Source organism: Eulemur rufifrons, chromosome 3 (genome assembly GCF_041146395.1).
Source record: "Eulemur rufifrons isolate Redbay chromosome 3, OSU_ERuf_1, whole genome shotgun sequence".
Taxonomy (NCBI): domain Eukaryota; kingdom Metazoa; phylum Chordata; class Mammalia; order Primates; family Lemuridae; genus Eulemur; species Eulemur rufifrons.
The window spans coordinates 19,345,166-19,370,762 of NC_090985.1; the positions used below are offsets into that span (position 1 = coordinate 19,345,166).

The following is a 25,597-nucleotide window of genomic DNA, read 5'->3' on the forward strand; positions in this document are numbered from 1 at the left end:
AGACTTAAGTGTATACAGATGGCTGTGACCTGACTGTGACCAGGCTGTGACCTGGTGCTGCTCCCTGCAATGGGCAGAGCTTTGCCCCAAAGTAGGGGCACTGCCAGGGAATCTGGCACCTGGAGCACAGCCTCTGCCTTGGACACAAGCCATCCAACAACACAGAATAAAAATAGAACTGCTCCTGCCAGAGAGGAGAAGGGGCCAAGCTCCTTGCTGGGAAGCCTCCAAAACAAAAGCAGGTTTCATTGATAGGAGACTACAGAAGGATGCTACCCTGAGTGCCGGCAGGAGTCACGGTCACCGACCCAGGTCCCTGGAGGCACCTGAACATGGTGGGGGTGGGCGGCTATTCTTCTCACCAGCTGGCACTGTACTCTCAGGTAAGCATTGAAAACTCTTTTTTTCTTCATGTACACAATAAAGAATGCATGCTTTGTATACAGTTGGCTACAAAACTAATACCAGTGATAATGCTTTAAAAAATGAAACAGCAAAATACGTTTATTATATGAAGAATTGAGCCATGGTATTCAAGGACTTTGGAAGTAATTTGATAATTGGTTTTATTTTTAAAGTTTAGGAATTTCGCTCAAAGTAATACATATGAGCAAGGTTTAAGAAACCAAATAATACCAAAGAAACCCCTAATGCGGGAATGTCTCTCTTCTCTCCCTCCCACCTTGACTCCCTCCAACCAGTTCTACCACACAGGGCTAAATCTCTCTCTCTCTCTTTTTTAAAATCATTTCTGCTTTTAAATATTTCATTGGTTATTCCTTTAAGCCCTAATGAAATGCTTGTTTTTCTGCTTTGTGATTTATGAGTGTTTGGCAAAATATGCTGGCTTCTTAATAAGAACGATGAACATAGTTGGCCCTTGAACAACAAAGGTTCAAACTGCGTGAGTTGATTTATAGGTGGATTTTCTTCTGCCTCTGCTGCCTCTAAGACCGCAAGACCAAACCCTCCTCTTCCTCCTCTTCAGCCTGCTCAATGTGAAGATGATGAGGATGAAGGCCTTTATGATGATCCACTTCTACTTAATGAATGGTAAATACATTTTCTCTTCTTTATGATTCTCTTCATAACATTTTTTCCCCTAGCTCCCTTTATTGTAAGAATACAGTGTATGATACATCTAACATACTAGATACGTGTTAATCGACTGTCTATGTTATTGGTAAGGCTTCCAGTCAATAGTGGGCTATTAATAGTTAAGTTTTAGGGGAGTCGAAAGTTATATACGAATTTTTTGCTTCTGTGTGGGTGTTGGCACACCTACCCTCAATGTCAACTGTAATTACCTCCATCTCCCCACTGCCTTCCTCCCACCCCTTCCCACCCCCTCCATTTACATTTTGGGGGAGTGTTCTAACTCTCCTGTAGGTGCTCTCTGAAACTTTACATAGCACTCTTCCTGCCTTGTGTCTGCTGCTACACTTGTGTTCTGTGTCTGGACTCCCCTTCACAGGAAAGTAAGGGAGTAAGGGCAGGGTAGCCCCTGCCTCCACTGTTCCTACCCTCCACCCACCCCAGCCCTCCTCAGCCTTTACTTTTGCAACTTTGTCTATTGCAAAGGTGGGTCCCAAAGGTGGGAGCCTCTACATCCCCGAGGCTGACCATGTCACCGTTACTTGTTACTACACAGCTAAACCCTGGGCTAGGGGACAGTTCCTTCTTTGTGAGCCTGAAGTCATCACCTCCTCTGAGGATTCAAGGAAGATATTCTTAGCATCAAGAGCAAATAGGGTGAACCCATTTTACATTCTACCTATCACATTTTAGTTTGCTTTATAGTTGAAGTTTAATTTTGTTATATAGATTTTTTTTTCTCTTTAGCTTTTAATTGGCTTTCTTCCTTTTTTTTTTTTTTTCTTTTTTTGAGACAGAGTATCGCTCTGTTGCCCTGGCTAGAGTGCCATGGCATCAGCCTAGCTCACAGCAACCTCAAACTCCTGGGCTTAAGCTATCCTTCTGCCTCAGCCTCCCAAGTAGCTAGAACTACAGGCATGTGCCACCATGCCTGGCTAATTTTTTCTATATATATTTTTAGTTGGCCAGATAATTTCTTTCTATTTTTAGTAGAGACAAGGTCTCGCTTCTGCTCAGGCTGATCTCGAACTCCTGACCTCGAGCGATCCACCCGCCTCGGCCTCCCAGAGTGCTAAGATTACAGGCATGAGCCACCACGCCTGGCCGTCTTTCTTCGTTTTTGTTAACAGAGTAATAATGTGCCTCTTCCATCACTTCAGTTTTACCCTGTTTTTGTTCCCAGGACCTCCTCCTTTGCCTTCTCCACCCAACTATCTGGCTCCTTGCCCCTGGGCCTGCACATGCCTGGAACTCCACACAAATCCCAAGTCTTTCCCTTTCTTAGCTTTCTTTCTCACTTTGCTGGAATACATCCTCAAGTAACTGTCCAAGAAAGGATGCATGGGAGGTGGGGTTTTTTTTTTTTTTTATTAAGTCCTCGGAGATCTGAAAGTATCTTTACCCTGCCCCATACTTGATCGATAATTTGGCCCATTGTAGAAAACTTAGGTTCAAAATTACTTTCCAATTATCTTCCTACATCCATTGCTGCTGATGGGAAGTCCCATGCGCTGTGGTTCTCAGCCTTCGCAGTGAACATTTTATTTTTACCCTCTTTGAAACCCGTTAGCCTGTTGCTCTGCACTTTCACGCAGCCATTTCCAAGGGCACGTCATTTTACCACCATGAATTCCAAGGACCACTCCACCTGAAGACACCGTGACTCTTCAGGTCTGGAATGTTTTCCTCTAACATTTTGGTGCTAGTTGCCCTCCCTCCACTGTCCTTTCCTTTGTGGGCTTCATCCTATTTGAAGGGGACTTACTGACTCAGCCTGCTGTGTTCCTTATCTCTTCTTTCAGGATTAGCCCTGTGTTTATTTTCCCTTTGTCTCCTGTTTTGTTCCTGGAGCCAAAACAAACTGTTTTACTCAAATCTCACTCATCCTCTAAAACGCAGACCACATGTCATGTCCTGTTGGAGCCTCTCCTGGCATCCCTGTCCCCAGGGAGTGTTCCTGGCACCTTGTCCTGCCCCTCACTAGGCTGCTGAAACGGGAAAGGAGGCAACATTCGCAACCGCCTGGACCCTCTCTATGCGGTGGAGGTGGGGTCAGGGTAGTGTGTGGGGCTTTGGGGGTGTGTGCAGCAGGGCTTTGGGGTACTGCACTGTCAGGGCCATCAGGGGCTCCCAGGGACAGTCAGGGCGAGGGGTGGGGGGAGGAGGGGAGGGAGGGGAGAGGAACCGAGCGTGGAGGTCCTTCCTGGGCTTTCCAAAGCTCCAGTGAATTCTTGGAATTCATGAGCTGCTTGCTAGTGAGGACGGTTTTCCGTGGAAACCAGGAAGGCTCGGGATTCCCGTCTGGGCTGACAAGTTGAGGCAGCACTGGTGGCAGCAGGGCCAGAGGCAGGGACACCCCCGGGTGAGGTGGGGTCCTGACGACCGGCCACTGCCTCTGAACCCGACTGGCCCGCAGGTCTAGGTCCGGTGCACTCTGCTTTCCCTCAGCGCGACGGCACCGAGCCGCGTTCTGCCGCCACCCCCACGCGGCAGTGACAGTGGGCTCCCGCGAGCAGCCCGGCCGCTCCAGGGGACTTCCGTGCAGGCGCCCTACGGGACCACCCTGCTGCCGCCACTGGACTTTGTATTTCTGGCCCTCCCAACGTCTTTCTGCCCCTGGTTCGGGGAATACGCTGAATGCACTTTGAGAGCCCCGCCCCCCCGCAACCACACACACACACACACACACACACACACACACAAACACACTTAATGATTAAAAAACGAAGTTGTGGTTTCGGGTAATAATGATAATGATCATCACTTGCACTGTTTCTTTGCACTTTGTAATTTTAAGGAGCTTTTACCCACACGACTTCATTTAATGCAGACAATGACCCTGAGAGAGAGGGAGGGAGACTCCGCCCTTCTCTTTTATAGTGCGGGACGGAGTCTCAGCAGGTCGCAGGTCACTTGAGTGTGGGGGCGGCCGAGCCTGGGGCCACCCGGGCCCTAACGTGCCCCGCCCTTCCCGACGTGGCCCCAGCCCCCACCCGCGTCCTTGTAACCGGCATCCCCGGGTTCCTGTGGCCCGTGACCACGTATCCTCTGTCCTCCACGCATGTGAGCGTCCTGCCCCGGCAGGGTGTACGAGCGACGGACACTGTCTCTTCTTGCCTGTCCCCTCAGGCCGTTGCTGCTCTGCTGCTACCCACCCCCCACCTCCGTCTCCCGTCTCCTTCCTGCGGGTGAGTCAGAGGGTCAGGAGAATCCCTAAATATATCTTGGCGGAGGACCCCTAGGAGGGCCACCAAGCAGAGTGACTTGGGTGACGTTTTGGAAATTCAGGGAAGAGTGCTCATAGTATTTTAGCAGCGGGCCCCTACCCCAGACGGATCACCAACCCATCTGGGGGCCCACACCCATTGCTGCAATTGCGTTCTCCACTACCCGCCCCTCCCCCCAGCCTTGACGCTTCCAGGCTCTCTAAGCGGCAGCCGTGGGCGTGGTCAGGCCGCAGCCAGCCCCTGCTCCACCTTCCCGCCAGCCCCCATCCTGCTGGAGCTGCAGGACTTCCCTGCAGTTTCCTGTGTACAGTAAGCAGCCCCGGTGGCCCGGCCTTTGCCCTTTCTGCTGCAGATATGGGGTGGGCTCCCACTCCCCGCAAGCCTCCGCTCAGATGCTCATCAGAGGCCTTCCCTGAAACCCACCAAAGCGCACTCGCCATCACTCCCTGCCTCCTCCCTGCCTCACCCCCGGACCTAGGATGCACTGACCCCCAGGGGTCTCAGTGCCGGGGCAGGGGTGCCAGCTATTCAGCCCCCTCCCAGCACCCTCTGTTACTTGATCCTCCCAGTAGTCCACTAGTGCCTCTGTCCCCCACCGGGCTCAACCCGGCTAGACTCCTGGGGTCACAGCTACAGCTGCTGCTGCCCTCTAGGACCAGCCGGCAGAGCTTTCCCAGCCAGGCTTCAGCTGCCTGACCCTGAAGGTGAGGGTGATGATAATGAGAGTTCCCACTGAGATCATGTTCATTATGGCCTAGACACTGTTCTAAGTGCTGGACCTGTATCGACTCGCTTCCTTCCCACCACAACCTGGCTTGCAGGGGAGCCAATGGAGGCGTCTGTGGGGAACCAAGTCTAGCTGTGTGGCTGGAGAGACTGGCATCCTGGCTCCTCTCCTGCCTGTGGGGAAGGAGCAGGTGGCAGCATCTGCCAAGCCTGCCCTCAGTTTGCCCTCGGATCCCAGGAGCCTCCCCCAGGGAGGCTCTACCTTGATGTAGAGGAGCAACATGCAGGCACAATTGTTCCTGGTGGGGCATGTTGTGATGCCTAACATCCCCCCCACCAGAAGTACTGTGCACCCACCAAAAAGAAGGTGAGAGATGGAAACAGAGTCTGCACTAGGGTGCATCGTGAAGTTAAAGGAAAAAAGGAAGGTGCTAAGTAATACATAGAAGACACTACTACTTGTGTAAGAAAGGGGGCACTTTTTAAAAATTGCATATATACACACACACACACACACTTATTTTTGCAAAAAGAAGTCCTGTGTATATGGGAAGCTGGGATAGCGGCAGAAGCAAGACTTCTCCCAGTGCATTTTTTCTATAACTTTAATTGAGATATAATTCACATATCATATAATGCAGCCATTGAATATATGTAATTCAATGGATTTAAGTATATTCACAGACATATGCAACCATTGCCACAGTTCATTGTAGGATATTACCCGAAAAAGAAACCTTGTACCCTTTAGCTATCACCCCCACTGTTCCTCCCCCCAGTCCGGGGCACCCACTAATCTTTCTGTCTCTATGGATTTGCCTCATGTTGTAGCACGTGGCAGTGCATCACTACCTTTTATGGCTGAATAATAATCTATTGTATGGATATATCATTTTTTAAAATCCGTTCATCAGTTGATAGGTATTTGGGTTATCTCTGCTTTTTGACGACTATGAATGATGCCACTATGAACGTTTGTGTACAAGTGTTTGTGTGGACACACGTTTTCATTTCTCTTCGGTGTGTACCTAGAAGTACTCAGGCATGTGGTAATATCGTGTTTAGCTGTGAGGACCTGCAGGCTGCTTTCTGCTGCACCAGGTTGCGCTCCCACTGGCAATCTCTAAGACTGCCAGCTTCGCCACATCCTGCCCAGCACGTTAGTGTCCATCTTTTTGATGACAGCCAGCCTATCAGATGTGAAGAGCTATCTTATTGTGGTTTTGATTTGCACCCCCCTGATGGCTAGGGTGCACATTTTATCTATAGTTTTGACATTTAGTTAAATGTAATAATGTCACATCAAAATTAATTTGATAAAATTAAATAAAATTGGAGGAGGCAGGGAGCCCCCAAGGTATGAAGAATTGAGTCCCCCAAGAGGTGCTGCTACTTGGGGGTGGAGCCGAGGTTCCAGCCCAGGAAGTCTGCCTCAGAGCCCGCTCCGAGCCTCCACCCTCTGCCTCCTGGACATTCACCAGCCTTTTTTGGCTGTTATCTCCTTGGGGCCCTTGATACAAGTGTCCCGGGGCCCAGCCCACCGTCCTCTGACTTGGTTAAACCAGCCCTCCCAGGCCTCCTCCTTCTGTTGCCAGCCAAATTCTCCAGCCTAGGAGGAAGACATCTACTCTTTGTCACTGCAGGCTGTGTCCAGGACACCGGGGCTGGGCACTCCTCACCCCTGCCTTTGCCTGGGTATGGATGGTCAGGCTGAGAATCCCTTCCACTCAGCTCCCCAGCACCCCTGAGAGGCTGGTGCCTGAGCAAACCCAGTCTCCAGCTCAACATCAGAAGTGCTGGAGGGAGGGCTACAGGGATGTCCCTGAACATAAGGGGGGTGAGGAGGGGGTTTTGCTGGGAGGCTGGCTCTGGGACAGCCCATGACTGGGCTTGCTTTCTACACAGCTTCATACTGGGGACCTAGGCAGGGACTGGGATACCCCTGTCACCATGTCTGTGCTGCTGAACATCTGGTTGGGGCCACCAGATAGCACAATCCACTCGAGACTGGTACAGCCTGGGTAGAGAGAGATGACCAAGGCTGGGGGGACTAGCACTACCAAGCAGCTACAGTCAGGTGTCACCAGGTGGGGGGAGAGCCCACCAGGTGCTATTTAAACACCTGTTGGATCTGCTAACAGACAGGAAGTCCTGGAAACAAGTCCAGAACTGAATAAAGCAGTAAAGAGACCAGTGTGGAGCCACCAGAGTGAAAAGCAATAGGAATTAGGCGACACGTGACCGGTGTCCAGGGAATGGCATGGGAGGACTTGGCCTCTCTGCCTCGTGGAGGGAATCCACAGAGCAACCGAGTTGCAGGCTCAGCCCCCAGCCGGCTCCAGGCAGGACCACCCCGGACATTAAACCCTCGGGCAGCCGAGAACCTACCGCAGCATTCCTCCGAAGGTGACTCTGATACCATCCTGGGTGATAAAATTGTAGAATTGTTCATCCAGATGTTAATGAAAATCTAACCCATAACTTTAACGTTGTTAAACATGTGTACTTGGTCTTTTCAGCATTTGTCACATTTAAGACTATCTTGAGTCATAGACCAGCCTTGTAATGAGAATTTAAAGTCATAATTGAGTAATCAAGTTAGACTTGAGATTTTAACTTGAAATCTAAGTTCTCATACAATACTGGAACATTAGAAAATTTGAGTCACCATATTTTAATGTATTAGATTTATAAATAGTACTTAAGTGCTTGGGAAGGGTTTGTCATTGAGACTATTGAAGTGCTGTACTTAAAAAGCAAATTGAAAATTAAATGTACTAATGTAGTTCACTGTGTTTAAAGAGATTTAATTAACAAAATATGTGGATGGACCAAACATAAATCAGTGTCTCCTCCACCCCTTGTGAAGTGATGGTGAAAACTTTCTAGGCTTCTTTATAAAATAAGAACATTAATAAATTGAATTTAGAAGTCTAAGGAAGAACTGGGCCTTTACATTTGTAATTTTAATGAATTGAATGTTAATTTTAAAACTTTTAAATTTAAGATAAACTAAACTCTGAATTTTGTGCACAAAACGTACCCTTCGAAGACATCAACACCCTCCTGTTGAGCTGGGGTGGAGTCAAGGCTGTGGGGGTTTCAGGGGTCCCTGTCACTGCTGTGGCACACGAGGGCTGGGGACGGGCCTTAGGGTGACCAGGGCTGCCCGGCCACAGGCACGGGCCAACAGCAGTCTGTCTTCTGTGGCTGTGTCTTAAGTCCATCTCCATCACAGCCAGAGAGGTCATTTAAAATGTCACCCTGCTTATTCCCACCAACGTGTTCCTGTCACACTCGGAATGAACCCCACCTCCGTGCCCTGACTCCACTGCCCTCTCTGTCCCTCTGTCCCCGCCTCTAGCCCTCCACCGCCATCCGGCCTCCCATCTTGTCTGTCCTTGGAGTCGTTCGGGGCTCTGGTCTAGAGACTGCACTGGCTGCTCTCCCGCAGCCTGCTCCTTCCTGCAACCTCGTGCCGCCTCTCCGCTGCAGAGGCCCAGACCACCCTGTTGCTGCTCACACCCCTTTATCCTCTTCCTTCTCCCCTCACTGCCCTCTGTTTCTTGTCTTTGTTGTTTTGCGTGTTAGCTGTCTCCTCCATCACAATGTTGAGTGTGTGCAGATGCCTCCGCGCAGCCTAAAGCCTTATCTGATACCCGCATGGTGGGTGCAAAATACATACTCACCAAGTGTGTGAATGAGCTCGGAACACCCCTGAGGAGCACCATTTTACAGGTGAGAAAACTGAGGCTCACAGGCTCACTGGGCAGAGCTAGGGTCTCTCTGACTCATGGAACCCCATGTGCCTGGACCTGTGGTGGGGGCTGGAGGGTGGGCAGAGGGAGTGTACATTTGGGTGAGTTCACGAATCTGCCCTCAAGGGATGGAGTGAGGCTTTGTCAGGGAGACCACAAGGACACCATAGGGACATGAGGTGCTACTCCAGGGGAAAAGACACCAAGACCCAGGAGACGCACAGAGTTGGCACTTGGTAGAGAAGGACTGTGGTCTGTGAGCTTCCAGGGCAGAGGGCATGCTTGGCGTTGGGGACTGACACTGTCTGATGGCTGGTTTGGCTGGACGTGGGGACACGGAAGGCGGGCAAGATGGTGGGGCCCAGTGAAGGACTTGGGACTCTGCCCTGGGGTTTGGGGGTAGAGTGAGGCAGCGCTTGCAGCCTTTTTCAGCCAGGTTAGTTGGGCAGGGACCCAAGCTGGGCCATGAAAGGGCATCCCATCAGCACTGGAGAGCAGAGGCAGTGGAGGCACAGTGCTGGCTTCCTGCTGTGCTGGTCTGGGGCTTACTGGAAGCCACCCCACCTCCACATGGCCTTTCTGTTCCTTCTCTCTCTGGCGGGCAGAGGTTGCAGAGTGCCGTGTTCTGTCCCTGCTTAGACACCTGGCACTGCCTTTTAAGAAAGGAGACCAGACACGGAGACAGACCTGTAACCCCTGGCCTGGTTAATTCACATGGGACTGGGGCTTCCAGCCTGTGAGCCAGGTAGTGGATCTGACCCCAACCTGCCCACACGCTCAAGTCCCACCACTGGTGAGGGGGGCGCATTCAGGCAGGTTAGGAGCTCCAGGGTCAGCCTCGGTGCAGTTTATAGAGAAAGGGAGCCCAGGGGGAGCTGTGGTGTAGCTCTGAGTGGGAGAAGCCCTTGGGCCGCTGAGCTCATGGTGTGGAGGGAGTGAGAGTGGGATCCAGGGCAGGGGGTCTTACACCACAGCTGGCACCAGGCTCCTCTGCAAGGCATGTTAAGTGCGGTATCGGGTTCGGTAAGTCTGGGAAGGGCCCAGGTATTCCAGCAGGTTCCCAGGTGCTGCAGTTGGAGGCATGAAAGGAGATGGTCAAGTCTGGTGAAGTCAGTTGGGTTGACTTGGGACTTGATGCGCCCCCTCCTGCTCCTAAAACCCCCAGGTCTGGGTGGTGGTCCTGAAGTTGCAGGGACCTTGGGGAAGGGCCTGGAGTTTCTGAGTGATCCTGGGTGGCCCCCAAGGGAGAGGTCCTTTGTCCCTTCCAGCGTTTGGGCCGGTTGCAGCCTGGCCAGGCTCCTGGAGGTGTGGTAGTCCCTTGCCTATCCTCCAGCCTGTGCAGCCCAGGGGGACACTAGGTGGGAGTGAGGGGCTGGGCCCTGGAGACTCTGGGCTGTGAGGATGACTCCAGGTGTTAGAAGAAAAGGGGGACCAGGTGACAGGGTGTGGCAGGCCTTCTGCCCAGAGGGATGAGGTTGAACCAGGGGCTGCAGGGCGGAGGAGGGTGCGGGCTGGGCGGGAAGGCACGCCTATGAAAGCCTGGAGCCGTGCTTGGGGGAAGGGTGGGGCAGGAACCCGTGCCCTACCCACCCTTCACACCCAGCGGACACCCTCCCTTATCCAGTCCAGGTTTCTCCTTTGATGTTGCCATCGGGACAGTCCCAAGGGTCATTTCCCATGAGGTTTGACAAGGGTAAGGGGCTACAGGGGTCATGCTGGGCGCCCGGAGGCAGAGAGGGCGGGGCAGGGCGGGGCGCGCGTGGCGGGGCTCCCCACCCCTCCGGCGCAGGCTTCCCTGCACTCAGAGTGTAATCACCCGACTGGGCGCCGCGCCCACCTCACCAGACTGGGAGCCGCGCCCACCGCGGGCCGTGAGCTCCAGGCTGCGCAGCGATGCGCTCAAGGCCTGGGGCGGTGGCGCTCTCTCCTCTGTGACGCGCGCCGCCCAGGCTGTGTGCCAAGAGGTTCAGCCGCCTTGGAGCGGGAGGGGGGCGCGGTGGCCAGCCAACGTCCTCTGCCTTGGAGCGGGGGGCGCCGGAGCTCCGGGGTGCTCCACATCCCACCAGCTTGCCTGTCCTGGGGGGTTCCTGGACTTGTTTTCCCTTTAGGGCTAGGGCTACTTCTTGGTTTCCAGCTCTGACATCTACTAACAAATCCTTTAACATCCCCGAATCTCAGTTTCCCTAGCTATAAAATGAAGATGGGTGTGTTTTGGGGACCAAATGAGCTAATCTGTGTTCAGTGCCAAGCCGATCTTATTAGTGACATTATTGTAACCAACCATTTCCAGTGGTCAGCAGCTCTTGACACATCACAAATGTCAGAGGGATGAACTTTACCGATGGGGAAGTAGAAAGGGGAGGAGTTTGGAGCTGGCTGTGGGATCCCCTTCCCCCATCTTCTTCCATCCTTCTCCCCCTCACCTCCCAGCCGAGGACCTTTGGCAAGCAGCCTCCCTAGGAAAGCACCACCTCCGAGCTGCTCCCTGCACCCTGAGTTTATCTTAGTTTTACGGGTATCTGTGGGCTGGGCAGCCCATAATTAGCCTAATAAGGTGCCTGCTGCTCACAGTCTGTGCTCGGGCTCTGCTACTGATCTGCCTGATCTCTCCGATAAGGCCTTTGCCCAGACAGGTCCCCACTGCAGAGCACACGGTGCTTAGGCTCGGGCGGGCCGGTAATTGGTGGTGTTTTCACTGCTGCCCAACCCCTGCACCATAGGGAGCCCAGGCCTCAGAGGCATGACCACCTCACCAAGGAAACAGCCCAAGCGTTAGGGGACAAGGCTGCACTGGGACAGAACAGGTCAAACGCCTGTTGCATTGACATTAGAAAGAAGCAGCCAAACCAAAGCAGCTGCTGGCATTTGTGTGCCGTGGCCCGGAGCACAGTGGGCAGTGGGGGAGCTGCTGTGGCGCCAGGTGCAGCCCCACAGCCTGCACCCAGGCCCCTGTTGCAGGGACATGCTCAGTGCTGCTGCCCCTGCCCCCAGGCTGCCCCTTGGAACAAGGTCCCACTGGCTCCTGGGCCCCGACAGAGAAGGAGTGACCCCCCCCCATCCCAGGGCTTCAGCTCGGGGCTCTGAGACCTATGTGGCCACGAGGCCCCCCAAGTCACCTTTGTCCCCAGGCCACAGTAGCACATCAGTAGTCTCCAGTGGCTGACTTTGGAGCAGGACCCCAGGCCCTGGAAGAAAGCAGGAAATGAAGGCTGTTGGAGCCAAGAAGCAGGAAGAGTCAACCACGCTGTGGGTGCCCTGCTCCCCCGCCTCCCCAGGCAGCCACAGGCGCCCTGTGGGCGGGAAAAGCCCGCAGCCAGGCCCTGCCGGGCAAGCCCTGCTGTGGACTAGCACTCGCCCACGCAGTTCCCTCTGATCCATCCCGCTGGGCAGGGCTGCGTCATCTGCTAGGTTTTCCCTAGAGACTTTGCCCAGGGAAGGTCGGCATCACCCTGGCCAGAGTGTTCCTGACAAAGCGCGAGCCCCCTCACCCAGCCTTGGTGGAGAGCGCGGTGCCGGCTTCCCTGGAGGAGGTCAGCACCAGATAGGGAAGCAGAGCAAGCCTCCCCCCGACCCGGGCCTCAGGTGCCAATCCCCCTCTGGAAGGAACTGCTCTCCCGCTGAAAGCCAAGGGCCCCTCAGCAGCTCAGGTGTCGGGGAGACCCACCTGGCAAGGTATCCGTGTCCCTGAGTGTTCTGCAGTCAGCTGTGTCAAGCCACCAAGGGTTTCCCAGAGCCATCCTGCCATGCAGGTGTTAAAGTCAGCCCCCGGGATGCCTTGCCACCCACTGCTGTGGGTCCAGGCCCAGGCCTGCGCCCTCTATTCTGAGACGAGGTTCAAGGTTGCCGAAACCTGTGCTACCCTTCCTCCATGGCTGGGTTTGGGACGATGGCTGTGGTGTCGGAGTCAAGGCTGGCTCACCTTGAGTGGGAGCGCCAGGGTGGGGTCACTTGGAGGCAGAGGGGCGCCAGCCCCTGGGAGGGAGAGTCCTACAGTGTAGGGGCTTTTTGTGCATGCTCGCACCTGCCCTTCCCGGTCTGCCAGGGCAGGCCATGGGGAAGGGCTGAGAGCCTGGCTCTGGGCTCTGGGTTTCTGCCACATTGGGCCCCACATTTCAGTGCCTCGTCCTTTCCAAGGCCCCTTTGACGGATGGCTCTCCAAAGCTTCAGGTGTCCCTCTTGGAACTTGGCTTCTGCCCTTCAACCAGGAGCTTCCCACTGGGGAGGCGAACTCAGACCCCAAAGCTGCCATCAGCGCTGCTCAGACCCACAGAGCCTGCAAGCCACTGGTCTCTGGCCAAGCCAGACTGAGGCCACCCCCACGCTCCTACCCCCACCAGGGTTCTCGACAGCCTGCCTGCCGGCAGCTGAGTCCACTCTCTCCTCCCATCCTCACTCTCCTTCTCTGCCTGGCCTCCTCTTATGTGGGATTTGATCCCATTTCTGCAGCTCATTAGTGTGAAATTCTTTCTATGGGGAGGCGCTCCCTCCCCTGGCCTGAGTAGGCTGTTCCGGCCCAACCAGCAGCAGTCAATGGGCCTTATCAAAACATGAGATGCTAAAATGTGGGGACAAAATACTTTTTAAAATGTTTGCATTGGAGGGACGGGCGGGGGTACTCGTGAATTCTTTTCTTCTTTCCTAAGCAGCCTTACTAGCATCACTTGCTGCCGCAGGACTGATGCACAGGGCCGGATCCCTTGGGACCCAGCAGGAAAATGGATGAGAGGACAGCTTGCTAGCCAAGGCCCTGGGAAACAAGTTGTTTTCCATTTCCTTTCTCTCTGCAACTCTGTTGCCAGTTCAAACTGACAGTCTCTGTTGACCCCAAAATGTTTGAGTACAAATATGTCCACCGATTCCCCTGATTCTTTTAGACTTTTCTACTCTGAACAAATCTGGGGCAAGATCTTTTGTCCTGGTCTGAGTAACTATGGACAACGTACTCAAAGCTAAAGGCTATGATGGAACTGGGTGTCTAGCAAATAATCGATGAACTGTGCCTCCAGAATTCTTGTCTCCAGACTGAGGGAAATAAAATCACAAAGGGGATATGGCACCTGACTAGGCTCCTTCAGAGTCCCACTATATATGTCCCCTTCTTTAATAATGAGCAGGTGCATGGCTATTTGGACCAATTCTGGCCAATGGGGTGTGAGTGACAGTGTCATGAAATAACTTCTAGGAAGTAACTTTAAAATGAGTGGGTGAGCCTTTCCTTTTTCTTTCTCTTTCTGCTGGCTGAAACATGGACGTGATTGCTGGAGCCGCAGCAGCCATCTTGGACAGTGAGGTGATCTTGGGCATGGAAGCCAGACACAGGCAAGCACAGAATAGATAGAGCCTGAGTCCCTGTCACGGTGTAGCCTCTGTAACAGACCTGGACTTCCTACCTTCTATATTGAGTAAACTGCTGTATTGTGTAAGCCACTATTGTGTTAGCATTTTTTTTTTTTAACCCATAGCCAGAGATAATCCTAACTGATTCACCACTCTTACAGAGTTTACAGACAATTATGTTTCTCATGAAAAAAGTTAGTCAGTGATTCTAAGTTATCTTGTTGGACTGGAGCACTATAGCTGGGGGAATGAGCCAACCCATTCATTTGTGGGATGGCTCTGTCCTTGTCAAGGAACAGGACTCCTCCCACACACAGACGTGTTACCACATGTATGGTGATGACTGAGTGTGCCGCAGGCTGCGTCAGCTTAGGCAGCCAGAGGGAAGTTTTGCTTCCCTCCCCTTTCCAAATTCCCTGGAAATGGCCAAATAGCATAATCTCAAGCAGAGCTGAGAAGTGGAGTATCAGTGGCCCCGAGGCTTTCATGGACTTCCAGAAGATAAAAACAGGCATGACTGCATTGATTTATAAACCAAAGCAGAAGCGACTACATCCCAGTAAGTACGCAGGACAGACTGTATGTGGTGGGAGGTGGGGGCTTGGGCAGAGGTGCTACCCTCCCTGAGTACCCTCGAGTGGCTCCAAGCTCAGCGTCCACAGTTGGAGAACAGTAGGCAGGTGACTTTACTCAGGGGTGTGGAAGGAGGGATTGTCCATGGAACAGCAGAGTGAGCTCTTTACCTGCCTCTAACCCCGGGCTCCACCACGCCTCAGACAAAGAGGCTAGCAGTGCTGTGTTTGCACTAGGATAGAATTAATGATATGCCTGTGCTCTAGAATGAATATCTGTGTCCCCCCAAAACTCATGTGTTGAAATCTAACCCCCAATATGCTGGGATAAGGAAGTGGGACCTTTGGGAGGTGATAAGGTCATGAGAGCAGAGCCCTCACAAATGAGATTAGTGCCCTTATAAAGGAGACCCTGGAGAGCTCTCTCACCCTTTCCTCCATGTGAGGACACAGCGAGAAGATGGTCCGCTATGAACCAGGAAGCCCTCACCAGACACTCATCAGCTGGCACTTTGATCTTGGACTTTGCAGCCTCCGAAACTGAGGAATAATTTCTGTTGTATATAAGTCACTCAGTCTATGGTATTCTGTTATAACAGCCCGCATTGACTACGACATCTTGTTAAGAAATTGAAGTCAACCTGGAAGGAGGGTTAGTATCCACCAGAATGAAGCCCTCATTAGTTTGGCCCTTTTGTGGAGATGAGGAAGCCAGGCACCCTCTAGTGAAGGCTGCCAGGTACTATGACTCACCCCTCCATGCACCGCTGGAGCCGGCCTTCCCAGGAAGGGGAGAGGCCTGCTGAGTAAACAGACCCAGAACCACAAAGGGACCCTTGCAAGCTGTCTGTATGCATCAGTCTCGTCATTCCTTTGTGTATGTAAACAGGCAACCCCGGAAAATAATCACACAGGACACAAGGACCAAGATAAACGAAAGTAACAGCTGCCCCTGGAAGACATAGATAATAGAAGTTAGAAGTCATGATTAACATCTCTGGGATGTTTGAGGAGATATTGCATCCATGAAACAAGCCTAGGAACCCAGAGAAAGGAAAAATCAGAGAATAAGGAAAAGTTCAGAGATTAAAAATATGATTGTCAAAATTAAAAACACATCAGGAAAATATAGTCAAAGTAACTTCCCAGATGTAGGGCAAGAAGACAAAAAGATGAAGAATCTGAGAGGACAGTTAAGAGATGAGTAGCATCAGTCCAGGGTGTACAAAATGTGTCTAGTAGGAGTTCAGAAAGGATGAACAGAAAAAAATAAGAATGGAGGGAAGTGCGTTGGTCCCTATTGTTGCTCTAACCAATGACCACAAACTCAGTGGCTTAAAACAACACAAATTTATTATCTTACAGCTATGGAGGCCAGAAGTCCCCAAATCATGGTGTCACAGGACTATATTCCTTCTGGAGGCTCTAGGAGAGAATGTGTCTCCTTGCCTTTCCCAGCCTCGGGAGGCTGCCTGCATTCCTTGGCTCATGGCCCCTTCCTCTGTTTTCAAGGTCAGAGGGTGTAGCATCTTCCAGTCTCTCTCTCTGACTGTGACCCCTCCTCCGTCACCATGTCACCCTCTCTCCTGTGCCTTCTGTCATGTCACCTTCTCTGACTGGCCCTCTTGGTTCCCTCTAATGAGGACCCTTGTGATTAGGTTGGGGCCACAAAAATAATTCAGGAAAATCTCCCCATTTCAAGATTTTCGACATAATTGCATCTGCAAAGTCCCCTTTTCCATATGAGATAATATATTCATAGGTTCCAGATATTAGGATGTGACACTTTGGTGGGCCATTATTTTGTGTACTACAGTGGGAAAGAAACAAATGGTGGGAGAATAACTTCCCAAAGCTGAAAAGAAGGGAAATTTTAAAAATTTAAACTCACTCAAGTTATTTAATAGAATGATTGAGAAAAGATCAACACCTGGGCACATTGTCATGCATTATTAGAAAGCTAAGGGAGGGGAGTGGCTCAGGTCACTGGCCAAGGAATGAGTTGAGCATCAGGGTTTGCTAGAGAGAAATATTATAATACAAGACTTCCTTCAAGGCCAGAGGGAAAATGGTTTTGACTTGAAATTATAGAGCCAGCCAAATTATTAACAGAGTATGAAAGCAAAGTACCTTTTGATGTATAAGAAAGCATTTTGAAAGGTAACCTTCCATTAACTTATTCTGAGGAAACAGAACTACTTGTGAAGTACTCTGGCCACAGGAACGTGGAAATCAAGAAAAATAAAAACAAGGACTTCCCAAACTGTAGAACTAAATCAGTATTACGGCGAAAAGAGATTGTATACGAGGAGTACAAAGATGATTCAATAATGAGAAATCTACTATTCAAACTGACCACATTAATAAGTTGAAGGAGAGTTAGGTAATTATCTCCACAGATGCCAAGAAAACCTTTGAAAACATTCAACACCCATTAGAACTTTGAGTGTTGAAAAAACAGATAGATACGTGTTTACCATGATAAAAAAAAATATATATATATACACACACACACACCTCAGTCCTAAAGTCATTTATTTTCTTAATGGGGCAACAATAGAAAAATTCTTACTAAGGTCAGAAATAAGGCAAGAATTTTTAAAATTCTACTACTTAACATATTAGCAATACAATCAGATTAAGAGAAAACAACTGGAGACATAAGACTTGAAAAAGAAGAACTATCTCTGTTTGCAGAGGACAAGGCAGTGTGCCTGGAAAACCCTAGGGAACAGTTGGTAAAACCACCTCAAAGAATAAAAAGGATTCTACAAGACAGGAGGTTGTAAAATTAACAGGCAGCGATTAATAGACTTCACATGTTGCATATATTATATAATTTGTACAGATGAAATTGGAAGTGAAATGTATCCCACCAGATACTCACAGAGAAGACCAAGGAGACTCTTGAGAAAGTGTCCCAGTGTTGCAGGTCACTTCTCCCCTCTCCTCCCCCATCTTACCACTCATGGAATAAAGGCCTTAAAACCCTGAGGAGGAGGAGGGCAACAAATGGTGTCATCCTTCTGAGAAGCTGAAGTAAAAGTGTTAGCAAAACAGCCCCCATCCTAAACACAAGGTTACACTAGAATTTGAAGTCTGCTATCACATGAGGATAACCATAGCAACATTAACTCTCAAACCCAGCCCAACTTCTGACTAGATTAATAGAACCCCTACATTAAAGACCCAGCAGAAGGAAGGCTGTGCTCATTTCCAAGCATGAAAATTATTTACCTCAGTCTCTACTGCCTAATGTCTGGTTTTTTTTTTTTTAACAAAAATATGAGCCATATGATAAAGCAAGAGATGTTGGAACTGTCTGACAGGGAATTTAAAATAATAATGATTAACATGTTAAAGGCTCAGCAAGATCAGATGGATGATTTATACAATTCTAGAACCCTCGCCCAATTACAACAAAATACGTGTTCTTCCCAAGTACACATAGAACATTCTCTGGGAGAGACCGTATGCTAAACTATAAAGCATACCTCAATATATTTAAAAAGATTGAAATCACACAAAATATGTGTTCTGACCACAATGGAACGAAATTAGAAATCTATAGCAAGAAAATAATTTGGGAAACTCATAAATATGGGGAAATTCTATAAAATACGTCTGAATAGCCAGTGGGTCAAAGGAAAAAAATCAAAAGGGAAATCAGAAAAACATTGATACGAGTTAAAATGAAAACACAATACCCTCAAACTAATGGAATGCAGATAAAGCAGTACTTAGATGGAAATTTATAGGTGTAAATGCCTACATTAAGAAAGAAGAAAAACCTTAAATCAACAATCTGAACCTCCAACTTAGGACACTAAACTTAAAGCAAGCAGAAGGAAGAAAATAATAAAGAACATTAGAACAGAAATTAATAAAATAGAGAATAAAAACAATAAACGTAACAGAAAAACAATAAAGAAAATTGGTGAAATGAAAAGTTCATTCTTTGAAAAGGCCTACAAAATTGATCAATTTTTAGCTAGATTGACCAAGAAAAAAAACCAGAATGCTCAAATTATTAGAATCGGAAATGAAAGAAGGGATATTACTATCGACTTTACAGAAGTAGAAGGGATTATAAAGGAATACTATGAAAAATTGTATGCCAATATATTAGATAACTGATGAAATTCACAAATTTCTATGAAGATATAAACTACTGAAACTGATTCAATAAGAAATAGACAATCTAAATAATACCTATAGCAAGCAGAGACTGAATTAGTAATAAAAAACTACCCATTAAGAAAATCCCCCGGGGGGTGGGGAAGGGAGGGATATATACCTACATGATGGGTGCAATGCGCACGACCTGGGGAATAGACACGTCTGGAGCTCTGGCTTGGGGGGAAGGGCGGAACAGGAGCAACGTATGTAACCTGAAATTCTGTATCCCCCATAACAAGATGAAATAAAAAAAAAAAAAAAAGAAAATCCCAATCCCAGAATACTTCATCACTGAATTCTACCAAACATTTAAAGGAGAATTGATACCAATTTCTCATACTCTAAAGAAAAAGAAGTGGTAACACTTTCCAACTCTGTATGAGCCCAGTATTATCCTTATACCAATACCAGATATCACAAGAAAAGAAAACTACAGACCAATATGACTTATGGTATGGATATGAAAATTCTAAACAAAATAATAGCAAACCGAATCCAGCAAGATATAAAAAGAATTATACAACATGACCAAGTGATATTTATATCAGAAATGCAAGAATGGTTTAATATTTGACAATTAATTAATGTAATACATCATACCAGTAGATTGTAAAACAAAAATCACATGAACATCTCAAAAATAATTTGACCAAATCCAACACTTTTTCATGAAAAAAACACTCATCAAACTAGGAAAAGAAGGGAACTTTCTCAGCCTGATAAAGGCATTTATGAAACACCCACACTAACATATATAATCATGAAAGACTGGATGCTTTCCTGCTAAGATCAGAAATAAGACGAGGATGTTAAATGACAAGAAGATAGTTCCATACACCCAAAGTCCTGACAATACCAAGTGCTAGTAAGTATTTGAACTCATAACATAGCTAGGAGTATAATCCCTTTGGAGAATGATGTAGCAATATCTACTAAAGCTGAAGATATGCACAGACATGAGCTTCCAATTCCACTAGAAGGTACATACCTACTAGTAAGCATGTGTTTTGCAGCTAAATACATGCATACATGTATTCTTAACAGTGTGTTTATCATCGCCCCTGCCATGAACTGAATGTATGTCTCTCCCCAAAATCAGTATGTTGAAACCCTAACCCCCAGGGCAATAGTATCTGCAGATGGGGCCTGTGGGAGCCAATTAAGACATGAGGGTGCAACCCTCATGTGAGATCAGTGCCCTTACAAGGAGAGACACGAGAGGGCTCACATCCTCTTTCTCTTTGCTACATGAGGCTACAGTGAGAAGGTGGCAGTCTGCAACCTTGAAGAGTGCCTTCACCAAGACCCTGGCTATGTTGGCACCCTGATCTTGGACTTCCAGCCTCCAGAACTGTGAAAAATAAGTATTTGTTGTTTAGGCCACCCAGTCTCAGTATTTTTTTTTTTTTTAATATCGCAGCACAAAATGACTAAGACATCCCTCAAATGGAAACAACAGAAATGTCCACCAACAGTAGAGCAGACTAATAAATGTATATTCATGCAATGGAGTCTACATTGCAAAAAAAAAAAAAAAAAAAAAAAGAATTAGATGCATACAGCAACATGGTTAAATCTTGAAAGCATAATATTGAGAGAAAGAAGCCAGATCTCAAACCATGCCTACACTGCATGATTCCATTTCTACACCTTGCACAGACCTGCAGGCAGGCCCTTATCATTTAAGGCTGCTTGCTTACCCGGAGAACCGGGAAGCAGCCGAAGGGGAGTGCTGACTGGGAATGCCAGGTGGCGGAGGGCCAGGGAGGGGCCTCGGGAGGGAGGAGGTGTGATCTGGATGGGTCCCAGTGGTGGCTACACAGGTGTTTGCTTTACAATAACTTGCTAAGCTGAACATTTACATTTTAAACATTTTCCTGGATGTATATTGTATTTCACAATAAAGAGGAAGACTAGAGAGAAAGGAGGAGAGAAATTAAAGCAAGTCTAAAAACCTTTATGTCCTCTTGCTGAAAAAGAAAGGTTGTTGCAGGGGGAAGTGGAGCTGAGATTTTTTCCTGGTTCTTTGTATGTTTAGCAACATATGCCCCTGCCCTGCCCTCCCCCATCCCCAAGCTGTTATCTGGAGCTCTGCCCTTGCTGACCTCCTCTCTGCTGTCTCTGCTCTCCCATCTAGACACAGCCTCTGCCCTGCATGAAAGGCCTCACATCTGCCAATGGGGCAGATCCACTTCTCATTGTGGGGCCTGTCTTCCTGCTTCTCTGTGTGCCTGGTCATTTTTATTGGATACTGGATATTGTGAATTCTGCCATGTCACATGGTAGGTATTTTTGCATTTTTGTAAATAATCTCAAGCTTTTTTCTTGTCCTGAGATGCAATGAAGTTACTGAGAAACCATTTGACCTTGTTGGGTCTTGCTTTTACGATTTGCTGTGTGGATTTGGAGGAGTGCTCAGTCTAGGGCTAAGTCCAGGCTACCTACTGGGCACACTGCACGATTCCCAGTGAACCAGAAGGCGTGTAGTCAGGCTGCTGGGAGCCCCATGGGAGCCCCAGCCACTGTCCTCTATTTGAGTAGGGTGGCATTTCCCTGGCTCCAGGCAGTTTCTTCACATACATGCACTGAATACTCATGTGCACACTCTGCAGATGGCCAGGGCTCTCCCGTGGCAGCTCTCTCCTTTTCGGTTCTCTGTCCTGAAAACTCTAGTCATCTTGGTCTCCCTGGACTTTCAGCTCTGTTTCCTCCGCCTAGGCATTCTGCGTTGGCTCTCTGCTCTGCAGTCTGCAAATGCCCTCGGGACAGGGAGCTGGGATCATTAAAGGGCTCACCCGTCCATTTTCCATCACCCAGAAACCGTGTCCTTCCTTGTCTGATGTCCTGCTGTTCTCATATGTTGGCTGGTTGTGTTGGCTGCTCCAGGAGGGAGGGTAGATACAGTTTACTCCATCTCGGTGGAAGGTTTGGTTTTAACCTGGGAGTAATGAAAACAGGGTTCACTAACAGGAATGCTCTGCTAGAAATAAAAAAATTGATAATGCAGAAGATAGGAGGGAGAACCGGCGAGTGATGCCCTTGAGTGGACAGGGGCAGGATCCGGTACACCAGTAGAGGGTGGGCCATACCCTGGGGAAGGGACCACCCATTTGCAGGAGAGGAGAGAAAGCTTTGGGAAAAGGGAAGGCCAGCAGAGGTCCTGGAGTTTCTCTGAAAGTGGGAAGCTGATGGCCAAGGGGCTTTCCAAGACACCCCACGGCATAGACGCTGCGAGGGCCCATGTTGATCTGTTTCTGGCGTCAGGCAGCTGCCCGTGCCTGGGCTGCACGCCCAGGTCCCCCTACGATCATCATGGAAACAGGAGCCCTGTACACCCGCTGAGATCACCCTCACAACACTAGTTTTCAAGGGTGCCCCTTTCCTCAGGCCCCGACATGCAGCGAATCACCCAAGGGTAGCCTGGCTGGTCTGCTCGGGGCCTGGCACCCCCCTCGAGGCCCTGGTCTACAGGCCTCTTTCTTTCCAACAGGTATGAGAACTTTGCTTTTGTTTGGGAAAAGCCAGAAACACTCGACAAATCTCTGTCCTGAAATTCTCAAGAACTACATGTCTGTTTTAACTGAGGAACGTGAACCTCTGTCTGGAAAATCGAAGTGTCCTCAGTGGTGTGGTTTGAATATTTGTCCCCTCCCAAATTCCATTTGAAACTGAATCCCCACTGTGACAGTACTGAGAGACAGGGACTTCACAAGGTGGCTGGGTCTGCCCTCATGGATGGATTGATCCATTCGTGGGCTAATGGGTTATCACGGGAGTGGGGCTGGTGGCTTTATGAGAGGAAGAGCTAGCACATTGGCACACTCAGCCCCCCTCCATGAGACATCCTGTGCTGCCTCGGGGCTCTGCAGAGAGTCCCACCAGCAAGAAGGCCCTCACCAGATGTGTGCCCTTGACCTTGGGCTTCTCGGCCTCCATAACTGTAAGAAATAAATTCTTTTTCTTTATAAATCACCCACTTTCAGTATTTCTGTTATAAACAACAGAATGTGGACTAAGACACTCGGCAACCCCGCTGGCAGCAGCAATGGAATATTCCAGTGAACAGCTTGGACCGTCTCCCCTCCCTTCCACTCTGTGTATCAGTCTCTCAAGATACTGCGGGGCTGTCCACGTAGAAGCCAGAGGGCAGCCCTGCAGGGGTGTCTGGCTCACTGCCAGGTGCTGGCCAGGCTTCTTGTGACTTAGTGCTTTCAACAACCCTTCCTCTTTCTGGATGGACATGTGGGCTTGGACTACAGAGCCTTTGTGGGCCCCAGGGAGCATCATCTCGAAGACACACCTGTACTGAGAGCTCAGCCCTGCAAGGTCTTTCTGAGCCTTTGGTCTGGATGCAGCCCTGTCCCTGCGTGGGCCGATGCTGACAGGCTCTCAGCTCCGTGCAGTGGACGTTGGTCCTAGGCCAGTCCCTGGCAGCTGAGGCCACGGCCACCCCCCAGCTGCTCCTCTCCCTCAACCCCCGCAAAGGTGCTTGAGCTGTTAACTGCCCTCCACCGTGCAGAGAACCACTGGACATATCACCCCTCACGTTTCTATTTTGAGCAGCTGTTGTATGCAGGAAAGATTCTATAGGCACTAAGGGAAGTTGGAGAGAGAATTGACAAGTCCTACTTTGGACAGATTACCCCCTAGTGGAGGATAAAAGGCCATCATCATCATCATCCTCAGTGCAATCCTTCAGGCGGCCTGATGACGATGACGGAGGTGGTAGTATGTGCCAGCCTCCTTGCTTTGCATCCGTGACTTCATCTCATCTGGCAACTCTCAATGTCCCCACTCTACAGATGGGGAACTGAGGCTCAGAGAGGTGAAGCAACTGGCTCCAGCTGGACATGCAGCTGCTGACACAGTCATATGCCAGACCAGCGCCAACAGTGGGGGACAGAGACTTCGCAGGTGGAGAGGCGGGGAAGGTGAACAGAGAAGGTGGCATTGAGCTGGCTCTGGGGATGAGCAGTCCTGGGACAGAGGACAGGGGGGCCGGACAGGGGACAGGCGGCACAGATGCAGAGGGGTGCAAATCTGGGTGCTTGCCTCCGAGGAGCCTGGACCCGTGGTGTGCAAAGGCTTGGAAAGCAGGAGGCTCTGGGCATGGGCAGGACATGCCCAGAACCAGGTCCTGCAGGTAAGGCCTTATGGGTCACAGGGGCGTGGAAGGGACTTTTGAGTGTGGGAGTGACATGCCTGGAGCTACCCTGGTTCCACAGGGCTGGACCTGCCAGGGCCTGAAGCTGGTTATGACCAGAAATCAAAAACAGGTTTGTTGGTGAGTCAGTATCTGGGAACACACAGAGGAACGGGTCTCTTGGACTCCACGTCTCCCCTCAGCCCTGCAGCCCGCCCCGTGCCCTGCCCAGTTCCAGCCCCAAGGCCTTGAAGCAGCAGCGCGCGGGGTGCCTTCCTGCCGGGTGCTCACCCTGGGCGCAGTGTCTAGACTGCAGGCACTGCGAGTGCTGTGGGGGGTCGGGCGGGAACAGTGGGGGCAGGGGCGCTGGCCGGAGCTGCGTCTGAAATCCTGTTCAAAACCACAGCCAGGGCGGGCTTGTCGGAAAATATTCCTTTCCTCGAGACATTGCAGCACTGCCTCCTTGAATCACCCGGCCACTTCCTTCCTGTGTATATCTTACGCACGCTAAGGGACGGGGCGGGCTCGGCGGCGTGTATGTTTTTGCTTCTTTTAAGTGTTTGTCTATGTTTTGTTCCTTTGGTGAGTTGTAGGCTATGAGGGTGGGGCTGGTCCTGAGGGGCCTTTGTCACTGTAAAGGATGCTGGGGACAGCTTGGGCTTCTCGGCAAGTTGAAAACCTTTGGCTGTGAGAATGAGGAGGAAAGGTCCCCTTGGGGACATGCTTTGGACCCTTCGCACATGATGTCGTGTTTAACCTCAAAACAGCCTCAAGAGGCTCTTGTTCCTTTATAAGGATCAAGGAAGATGGAGGACTGGGGAGGCTGAGAACTTGCCAAGGTCACGGAGCCAGCTTCCTGCTGCCCAAGCCCAGGCTCTGCCTGGACATCTGCAGGCAATGCCAACGCGCCCTCCAGCGCCCGTGGCAGGCGGGGACATGGTCTCCAGGCCCCACCTTCCCATCCTGTGCTAAAAATGTCTGTCAGCTGGTTTCCTGAGAAGCCCAGGGGCTTTTGGCTTGTTACTTTTTCTTTCTCTTGAAGTAAACAGAATAAGAGAGTTGCTCAACCATCTTTGGTTGTGACCACAGGAGGTGATAGAAGCTACATGGCAACCCCCCCTGCATATAGATGTATATGCACATGTATGTACAGCTGTGTACATGCATATATAAACGTATGTATATGTATCTATAGCTGATACTATTTTCATGAAAAAACACTCACCCTTGTGCATGACATTCACCCTGCGTGTGATACATTCACATTTGCTGCATTTACGCATGCATCTATGTATAGATGTGTGTACATGCACATACATACATGCACATATATGTATATCTATAACTGATGCCGTGTTCATGAAACAACACTCACCCCATGTGTTAGTTATACACTTGCATTTCCTCGGATCACCACTGAGCGTATGTCCAGACTTTAGTGGATCACAGTCTAAGCCTGGCAAGCACTGAACAGGGAGGAGTCGTGCCTGTGGGGCCCCCATGGTCCGGCATTTGGTACTGCACACTCTGCTTCACCCAGCTGGGCACATGCCTGCACGT

General features: G+C 49.9%; 1 protein-coding gene across 1 annotated transcript in view; it reads left to right on the top strand.

Annotated features, from left to right (window-relative positions):
- KLF13 (KLF transcription factor 13) overlaps nt 1-25,103 on the top strand; it is an 80,642-nt gene extending 55,539 nt beyond the window's left edge. Inside the window, exons 3-4 of the mRNA XM_069466692.1 lie at nt 17,413-17,423; nt 24,833-25,103. Coding sequence (XP_069322793.1) covers nt 17,413-17,423; nt 24,833-25,009 — 188 coding nt within the window. The 3' untranslated portion in view covers nt 25,010-25,103. The remainder of the gene's footprint in view (nt 1-17,412; nt 17,424-24,832) is intronic.
- Nucleotides 25,104-25,597: the final 494 nt, after the last annotated feature.